General features: G+C 46.7%; 1 protein-coding gene across 1 annotated transcript; it reads right to left on the reverse strand.

Moving 5' to 3' along the window:
• Positions 1-672: 672 nt before the first annotated feature.
• LOC8025904 lies at positions 673-3,196 on the reverse strand. The gene has a single exon (XM_042294366.1). It carries the CDS (start codon positions 3,148-3,150, stop codon positions 1,690-1,692), a length of 1,461 nt encoding a protein of 486 aa, XP_042150300.1. The 5' UTR covers positions 3,151-3,196; the 3' UTR covers positions 673-1,689.
• Between the last annotated feature and the right edge of the window lie 7,168 nt (positions 3,197-10,364).

Here is a 10,364-nt window from a genome sequence, read left to right on the forward strand (position 1 = left end):
TCATACTAAGCGAACAAGCAACAAGCATTGCTAAACAAATATAGATATATATAGCAAAAGCTGTTGGCTTGTTAGCTCTATACTCTGCAGATGGGGGAAGTTACGGTTCACTTGGTTCCTCGGTTACGCTACGCAACCAGGCGCTCTATTCAAAAGAACCCTAAACCCTGACCCCACAGGAACTGTTTGTATACTTGCGAACTTAGGCAATATGACGTGCAAAATGAATAACATAAATTGCTCAAAGCGGAAGAGTGTCTAGTTATCTCCGCAGACAGTTATAGATGACCATTATGCACCCTTGCCCTTGGCATCTGCTGGTGGTTGGTGCTGCTCTCGAACCGAAATGGGGAATCACTTGAGCGTAGCCTGCGTATATTGCCTCTGTCGCTTGACACCATCAGCGCTCAACGACCAACCGACGAGGGGAAAAACATGCATACAAAAAAGATGCGGCAGGGGCGAGTTAGAATCGAGTTACAAGCAATCATTGTCGTCGGCGGTGCACAGAGACATGTGCCGTCCATTGAGCTGAAGCCAGGAGCGTAACTCTTTCTGCCTGGCAGTTGAGACGGTGTCTGGAGTGTGAAGATGTCGAACTTCGCTGGCCCGTTAGCGGATGCTGGAACTGAGTTGTTTCTCCGTTTAGACGACTCGAATCGAGACTTAGAATAAACAATACAAGATCGGGATAACATTTATTCACATTATTATCTTCGAATGGTTTGCATCGTAAAGGGACAGAGATGTTAAGCATGGACACTTTACATCATACGATATGAAATATTTGCCATATAACTCTTATATCCAGGTTTTGTTCAATTTCTTGTAGTAACAATAAAAGTATCCCGCGGTAGTTCGGAGCAGCATTTATCTGCCCCCATGGGAAACTTTCCGTTGCTGCTGGCATATGACTAATTTGTGATACTTATGACCCCCTATTTCTTGGTTTTATTTAGTCATCCACAGAGTTATACGGTTCGGGGGAACATCACCAATGAACGAAGCGGGAAGCCATACACAGAGCAGTACCACAATACACCGCCAAAGGAACCTCTACCCTCCAAGGCCCATTCAGTTTTCTGTTACCTACTTCGCGATGCCTCTAGTTTGGCGTCACGAGCCTACTTTTTCTCTCTCTCTTTCTCGTTCTCTGTACAAATTTGTAGCAACTGGAGGTTGCTCACTGCTTCTTTGTGTCGCTTCCTGTTCAATGCACTGCGTGACAACATAGGTCTGAGTTATGCTGCAAAGCATAAGGACACTCAATCTGAAAGACACCAGACATCATTAACTTGCAATTTCTGCCCATCCAACAGAAACATCGAGAGCATAACGGTAACATGAACGCATGACGCGTGGTTTCTGCTAGTGTTCCATGAACCACTGAAGACACATCCTAGCATTTTGAGACTGGTACACTTTGTCGGAGCCAGTCTTCAAGGCTACTGAAAAGTTCACTCGCGGACAAACAATTTAACTACGGCAGTTTGTAAAGCCTACTTCTGCGTGGCCCTTCATTTCTTGTTTTAACTCCACACAGCTCACTCTGTCGGGCTCGCAGTTCCAGCAGAACAGTTTCCAAAGTCTGATTCACAGAAAGAACCATAGAGCTGCTGTTCCACCAACAAGATAGTACGACCAAGCGAACGATGTCCCTTGGCACATAGACATAACATGCTCTAATAACTAGACAGGAACAGAAGCTCGGTCCACATCCCGGGTAATCGAGGCTCCTGCGTCAGCATCGAGTGTCCTTTCTTCAGCAGCTGAAGTTGAAGATCGCTGTTCCTCCTGCCTAAGGATGTCGGAATAACGCGGCGGCTGAAGAGGGGGTGCGCTAGCTTCGGCAGTGGCGGTGCTGGGCAGAAGAGATTCGTCTTCGGGACTTTCGCCGCCTTCCAGTTGCAGCGATGAGTAACAGGGTGGCGGCGTCCTCGGCGGAGGATCCATACCGGGTACATGGTACACCAGGAAATGTTCAGCCGCTGCCGCCGGATCACCACCGGCTTCCGCTTCCCCCGGCAGCTGAGAAACCACGAGGTCCTGCGGCCTCGTTTGCCGGCTCCTGGTTCTCTCATCGTCTCTAAACAGCCGGAACCTGAGGTACTTGCCTTCTTCGCTCGACGAGTTGGCCAAGTAGCTGAAGGCCCGGATGACGGCTCCCAGGAAGACCAGGAAGAGGATCGGGATGAGGATGAAGAGGAGGGCATAGAAGAAGACCCTGGGTCTACACGACGTCGTGATGGTGAAAACAGCGTTGCCGGCGTCTCTTTCACGAGGAACGTGGAGGATGAGTCTGTCTTCTGCACCGAAGTGAACGTGGTACACACAGTGGGTCTGCTCGAGACAGACAACATCTTGCGGACTCACGCCGAAGACGGTCCTGTTCAGGTCCAAACGGATGCCGAAGTTCACCACTGATGAGGAAGACCTGTTCTCGTTCACGAGCAACACGTAGTAAAGGTCAGCCGCTGTGGCCTTGAACGTAAGTCTCGCCGTCTCGAGAATAAGACCGGGGGATGACGCTTGCCGGGACAAGACATCTGATGGGATAATCTTCTTTGACTTCATGGCCCACCGATAAAAGGCGGGGAGACGTCTCCCACTGCCGATGGGACCCACCGCATAGTCGTCTTCCTCAGAGCTGTTGTCGTCGTCATTATCTTCGGAGTCTTCCTGTTCCTGGAAAGTTCGGACGCAGCGCTGAAGTTCTTCCTCTCCCCTGACTGCGTGGATGGTTCCCCCTGGAGCGTCGGCTACCACGTCAGCTGTCACGTTAGAGCCGGGGAGCAGATAGTAACGCAGGTAATGAAACTTTCCGGAAGGCACGCTGGCGGACAGGTCAATGGAGTGATGAACGTGGTTAACTGGTACCGCGGGCGGGAGGTCGTTGACTCTGTACACGCTGAAGGGATGTGCGGACACGAACTCCTGACCGCCGCACCACACGTTGGAGACGGCCTCGACTAGTCGCATGTCCGTGGATGCCATATGGACATCTTTCTCCGGGAAGCGCAGCATGATGAGGCACATGGCGCCGAGGAGAACGGCCACCAGGGCGATTAGCATGCTCACCCGCATGCAGAACGTGTGACACCGCTTCATGGTAACGTTGCTGCCTCCGGCGCTCCGTTCCGAGTTGGACATGCTTCACATGCCGCGACCTTGGGTTCAGCGGTAATTTCTGCGTGAAGGAGAAAGGAAAACGAAATGGCGAAAGTTGAGTTTGCGTTTGATTTCTGGGATTAAAGAATAAAATGCTTAAAGGTGGTTTCATGCAAAAAAATACTCCAAAAGCCGGGAGACGTCATAATATAAATAAGGACATAAATTTGACATAACATTAAATAAATGCAATAAGTACAGCAGCACTGCTGCTGCACTTACTGAAGATGTCTCCCGTACGGGAGGCGAAACGTTTGATTCCCTTAACGTGTGTCCTCATTTGGAGTCGGTTTGGTCGAGGACACATGAGCAACGCCCAATTTTAGCTAATGAGTTCCTTGAGAGGGAAGGGGCGCGGCGTATCCTTCGCCACTCTTACTTGCTTCAGTATCAGACATTTCACGAACTCGAGGAGTACACCAATATGAAGGGGAAACTTTAGGTGAAATGTAAATGTAATGTACGCTGCAGGGGCGACTTTTGCAACACACAGCAAGGAGATATTATATCTCACACGGTCACTTCACAACCAAGCGAGTGACTGTTTAGCGCAGCTGTGACTTTTGTGAACAAGCAAATGAGCTCATTCCTGCCGGAAAATATCAAGCAACCTGTCTGCATCCACAAGTGGAAAAATAGGCTGGAAGTCTTTTTGGACTCTTCTCAAAACCACATCAAAGCTGAAATTGAAAATATATAGCTTGCGTCGTTTATTACATAATAAAAAAAAAAATCCGCAAAAGCAGGAAGTGTAAATTTTTCCTTGATAATATATTATGCATGGAAAACAGCGAAACCGATTATTCGATTACAGGGTGCCGATTGTTCGGGTTAAAATTTTATATCGACGCCCAGCCCTAATTTTGATGCTTCAAAAAATCTTTCCGCCTCAGTTCACGTAACGCTGACATGAGTAAGTATCACACTGCCTTGACAACAACTTGACACACGTTGATCCACCAATCACCACACGAGAAGCAGAAACAGTAAACTGGGAAGTTTCAGTTCCTTGAATTGACCTAATAGGCAGTGGCTAATTTCTTTTTTTTTTTTTAATATATTCAACCGGATACCGCTTCTTGTTTGCCCAGCTTTCTTTACGGCTTTGGCTGTCTAAATTTTAAGCTTTTCGCTAACCAAAATCTTCGTAAAGTAGTCTTTAGACTGCCGCCAGGAACTCCTTCCTCGAATTCTGTGAGCACATGATGCTCAGAAGCGGCACTAAGTTGGGACGAATTTCAGCTCGACTCGCTGGCATAGGACGCGGAAAGTTGTTCACTCATGCGTGCGAAGCAATATTGTCGGAGTATGTCAGGGTCCCTCATCGCAGCAGCGCTGTGAGGGGACTAGGGTGGCCTCAGCAGATCCACGTTGAGATGGTTCTCAGAGCGAGAACGCTACTTTTAATATACCTTCTCTGTAGGTCGACCATTGATAAAACAAAACTCAAGCGAAAAGACAAAAAAAAAAAAAAAAAAACGCGAAAAAGAAACACAAGCAAGGCAAGAGATACAAACATATTATATACTAGTATACTAATCTGAAATAAACAACGATATGAACACTTACTGAAGTGTCCTAAATCAGATTAAAAAAACAACAACAAAAAAAGCTGGTTCGCTTGATTAGCCGACAAAGACCATGCAGGGAGGTCAGAATCTGTCCCGCTCGCTACATAGGCTTGAGACACTTGGACGAACCACAGTCTGTGTGTGGTTTGTCGTAGTTTTTCTTATTTTTGAGCACCATTGATGTTTAGTGCGATACTAAGCGCCCGAGCGCTCCGCACTGCTCTTGCATGGCTCTTGCACGATGCGTGGCATCAATGTGATGAGCGGACACATTGTATGACGGCACACCATTCTCGTCGATACATTCTGCCGGCGCCCAATCCTTCTAGGGATGATAGGCTGCGCAGGTCAGTGGCAACACTCCCTGCGTGTCGATCGTTCATGACGCTCATCCTTAATGATATTATTAATTAAAAAAACAACTCATATTTAGCGCGTAAAAAAGAGAAAAAACAAGAAAAAAAAAAACGCACGCAGGGGGGTCGGGGCAGACATTTCTTTCCCTAATGGCAACACGTCCACACAACACGCTCCTCTCCCCCTCCCATGGCCAGCTCCCGCCGCCTTTTCACTTCCCGAACGCTTGTGAGGCCAGTGCCCCTAGCTTTTTCGGGCCTAAAAAGCCTCGCAGTAAGGCCAACTTGCGAAACTACCATTTTGTGGATTCGGGTCCGTGGATGTATGTCTCGTACCTTCTACAGAAAAATATAACGAAAAAGAGGGAACTTTGATTATGCCAAAAAATAAGTAACATCACACACAAAAAAAAAAAAAAAAAGCAAAAAAAGTTCTTTTTTTTTAAGGAAGCTTAACATACAGCTAAATTTAATGTTCGATGAAAAAACACATACACGCACACGCACACACACACACATATACATACATACATATATATATAAATTACATAAAAATATAAACTAAACCATTCGATAGCTCTTCTAGTGGACTGCAGGTTGCAGGTGTACAGTATATTGTAAGCATTATTTGTGATTAATCCCGAGATACAGGGCTCCAAATATATCCCCAAAACGTCCGAGAAACAATATTTAACTTTTTTTTTTTTTAATTATACAAGAACAAAGTTTCATTTAAACATGAAAATATGTTGCGCATAACACATTTCTATAATATATATATAGTAAGTTTGTTTTTCGTTTTTACTTCTTTAATACGACCGACAGAACTGGGCACAAAACACAAGCAGCCGTAATGAAGAGTCTCACATTGCTTTCCGCAAGTGGTGCAACACATATATTTTTTGAGGCAAATCGAAATACCCACCTTGACACGCGTGTTAGATTTCAAATAACACCGTGGTTATATTTCTGTGTTATGGGCAATTTAAAGGTCTTCAGAACGCCTACCAGAGCACGCCTAGCGGCAGGCGCAGAATCGATATCGCAAGTTGATTCTCCGAGTTACTACATGAGTTTATTCTGAAGGGCTTTAAATCGTCCTTAAAGAAACCCACGACCAAATGGCTTTTCAGGAAAAGAAATTAAAAAAAACACACACAAAAAAAAACACGTCGATATCTTTAAGAGTCTTACGATGAGTTATTCTTATTTTTTCGTAGAAAAGGAACAATGAGATCGGTTGTTGCTAACGTCAGCTACAGAAGGAAATTTTCTGAATACCACTCCAAAGAAAACGTTCGTCAACTCGATGAACTTGGAGGAGGAGAGAATGCGAATGATGTAGAGGCAAAGCTTTTGCAGAACATGCGTTGAAAAGATACAATGGCGTAATGGCTCTATGTTTTCGACGTTGAGCACACTTATGCAGAGGCTAGTTGATAAATTTAGCGTAACAATATCGTACCAAAACGTTGTGTCACGTCTTTCCTGCTTCTGTACTGAGGAAAAAAAACATGCGCGCCATTCTGAGGAGTTAAGTTTTTCACGCAACACCAGCGCACACTTCCTCAAGTCAAGAACTTAATCCGCAAAACCTTCACATAAAAAAAAGAAAGAAAAACTGCACTTACGTCGTGTAATTTAAAATAGTTGTTTTATTTTGAAGTTTTACTTTTGGCTAGAAAACGGAATTTGTTCGAGCTCGCCTGCGCAAAGGGAGAGGCTGCAGAATTGACAGAGGGTGAAGCACATGGTGTGCAGAGAGAATATGCATGTCAGTTTAGGAGATTTTTTTCCCTAGGTTTTTTTTTCAAACGCTACCTTGTTTTGAAAGAACGCGGGAAGCTTGCGGAGGTGAATGTACGAAGGCTGAGGACATATTTCTTTATTGTAATGTTATACACTCCTTAGCTGCTGAAGGCAAGGCTACGGTAATAAAAGTACGAGAGTTTAAAAACAGCAAGGGAGAAAAACACACGTACGGGAAGCGGAGATTACGAAGCAAGGGAGGTTGTTTATATGACTGCGGCTTTAGTCGAAGGAAAGATGAATATTTGTCGTCGAAGCTACAGTTAGGTGGCGCAAGCCACCACCCGGCTTTATTCGTCCATCCATCCATCTTTTTTTCCCCCGGTGACGCGATGGATAGAGGCAAAGCCTTATATATAGAGAGTATATGGCCATTCGTTGGGAAGTATAAGTGGCAAATGAGGAGACGCCATTGGCTGAAAGCCGGCTGGGCGTTTTCCAGGGCATCTTCACTAATTCGAATGTGGCTAACGAGAAGCCGGAAATAATACCCTGGTGGTGGTCGCGAGAAACAAACTTAGTAAGTGCGTCGGAGTAACTCTCGGTGACTGAAAATATGGCGCACGTGATGTTTCAATAATGGCCACCCAAAATCACGGTGGAAGAGTGCGACTAGCGGAACGATCGACATAATCCGTACGCCAAGCGCCGAGGGCCGGGAATTTGCCGTCCGAGCGGTCACACTCTGTCCGAGCAAAACAGAGTTGAGCGGCACATTCGTTTCTTACATCTTTCTGCATGATCATAATCGAAACATCGCGTGCACCCTATTTCCAACCATGAAGAGTTACTACATTTCACTCTTACGCGCTTATTAAAGCCACATACCAACCTATACCTCTGATTAAAACTATTTCTCACTACCACCGCTAGGGGATTCTTTTCCGCTCCTGGTCGGCCAAGAGAGCTTGCCAATTAAGCCCTCTTTCAGCGTCTGGTGCACACCCTGCCTCTGCCCGCGCCTCCCGTTGACCAGTCTCCTCTATACACGGCTCTGGATAAAGGCGCCTCTTCCTTATGGATGTGTATTTTTAGAGCACATGATTGAGACGCGACTATTAAAACGCGTTACTTTCACTCGGAGAGTTCCATCTGTGTCAGTTAGGAAAATAAAGAGGCTGTCTATACTCAATCCGAAGAGTGCTGTGCCGCGTTGTAGGAGAAACGGGGTCCAGCGCGTGGCTTTAGAAAGGGCTCGTTTTCGAAAACAAGCGTTATTGACCGTCCGTTTGAAAAGCGGTGCAGCCACCGCCACCAGTATAAATATATACTAAGTAGGTGGGCGGATCGGCAGTGTTCCGTCCGGCGAGCGGCGTTTGGTGGGCTCCGCTTCCGCTGTTCTTTCAATTGACTAATACGTTTGAAGCTCGAGCTTCTCGTAGCACTATATTCGGAAGTATTAAATTAAAAAAAAAAGAGTTGTTACTTATCGTTTCAGCAACAAATAGGCTCACACAGGGCACACATATCACGCGAGAACACGGATTGCTTCAGGAAGCCACGCATACGGTTGCCGGAACAACTTGTCAGAGTGGCGGCTGGATAGAAAGGTGCGCCGATGTCATAGTTGTCGTAAAGTAGGGCGTAGAGTGCCTATTTCGTCTTTGTTGCCAAATCCTTGAACGACATCACCCGCCGCCCGCGGGATTCGAACTCGGGTCCGCTACCTACGAAGCGGGAAGCGTTACCACGCACCTACGAAGCGCGACAAGCGGCGCTTCCATCTTGGCATAACATCGTCAACATGATTTGGTGTTCAGGCTCTTCGTCTGAACTTTCATTATAATGCTTTCATTCATTTGAATAAAATTCCTTAATCCAGTTTCCGGAATAGACCCTTCTTAAACACCACCAAGAAGCACTCGCGGTCGCCATTTCTTGGGCACGAGGTGCGTGATTTGATCCGAGTCCTCGCCGAACAATGACGCAGCACTCGTTCTCGATGCGAGCTAAGCCGAGTTTACGCCGAACGCTGACCGAACCCTCGTGTCCAATACAAGCTCTGAGCACGTGACCAAACAATGGTGAATCGGGTAATTGGCGCAGCAGCTTCTAGATGGCGCGCGCGCTTTCAAAAAGAGTACCTCCTTTTTTGGTTGGTTGCAGGACCATCTTCGATAGTTTGCACCGTAAAAGAAACTCTCCCCCCCTCCACCTCCTCTTCTCCCCTGTCTATTTGAGCGGCGACTGTCCACACACGGTGTTTTCTCGTCACCGTATCGGCGACGTGCACGGCCCCAGTGTCGCTCGCGCGCGGACGGCAATTAAGAGAGATAAAAGACGTTTCCGCCGGCCCGTCAAGTTAACGACCTGAAATACCACCTCAGCAAGCGCGTGCGAGTGCGCACGCGTGGCAACCCCCACTTGTGTAAAAGCGTGTCGGAGCCGAAGTCGACCGAATCGCATACACGAGACCGGTCTAATTCATACTTTGTGAAACGCGTAGCGCCCTCCAACGGCGTCGAAAGGTATTGTAGCGTACAGCGCAGGCACGATAAGCAGGCGGGCGAAAGCAACTGCGCTACCCTGCGCGCAACGCCACCGCTCGCCTCCTACGCCAATGAAGCCTGTTTTCCTTCACAGCCGGGAAGCTATATACAGGGTGTTTTGTTTTAAATCTAATATATTTGTTTTGAAAAAAAAGAAAGACAAAAAAAGCTGCGAATGTTACAATAATGCGGTTTGTGCAGGTCAGTTTTACGGCCAGGGAGGCATAATATAGGAGGTTAATCGCCACCGTAAGTCCAATAATTAACTAAAGTTTGTTCATTAACTTTTTAGTTCGTGAAAATAGACACATAGTTTCAATTAGAAACTTGATGATCTTCATAAAAAATGAAAGCCGTTTACAACTCCCTGTAACGCCGAATTAGAGCGCAGCTCTTGAGGAGGAGGAGGGAAGGGTACTGAGGTTCACGTGTTTTCAGGGGGGGGGGGGGTGAAGTGACCTCGAGGGGGGGTGGTCACTTGACCTTGGTGGCGTCACATCCCCTCCCCAAGGTCACGTGGGGGTCACGTGACCTGGGGGTGTCACGTGACCACGGGGGTCACGTGACCTCAGGGTGTCACGTGACCACGGGGGTCACGTGACCTCAGGGGGTCACGTGACCCCCAGAAAAAATTTTCCGCTAGATTTAGCGGGGAAATTTTTTCCGCTAAATTTAGCGGGGAAATTTTTTCCGCTAGATTCAGCGGGGAAATTTTTTCCGCTAAATTTAGCGGGGAAACTTTTTCCGCTACATTTAGCGGGGAAATTTTTCCGCTAAATTTAGCGGGGAAATTTTTTCCGCTAGATTTAGCGGGGAAGTTTTTTCCGCTAAATTTAGCGGGGAAGTTTTTTCCGCTAGATTTAGCGGGGAAATTTTTTCCGCTAGATTTAGCGGGGAAATTTTTTCCGCTAGATTGAGCGGGGAAATTTCCGCTAAATTTAGCGGGGAATTTGTTATTTTTCCGCTAAATT

This window comes from Ixodes scapularis, unplaced genomic scaffold, assembly GCF_016920785.2.
Source record: "Ixodes scapularis isolate PalLabHiFi unplaced genomic scaffold, ASM1692078v2 PGA_scaffold5__190_contigs__length_132052651, whole genome shotgun sequence".
NCBI classification, from domain to species: domain Eukaryota; kingdom Metazoa; phylum Arthropoda; class Arachnida; order Ixodida; family Ixodidae; genus Ixodes; species Ixodes scapularis.

Excerpts from the sequence above, each read along its gene's own strand:
- LOC8025904 (XM_042294366.1), bottom strand. The coding sequence starts at position 3,150 with ATGTCCAACTCGGAACGGAGCGCCGGAGGCAGCAACGTTACCATGAAG.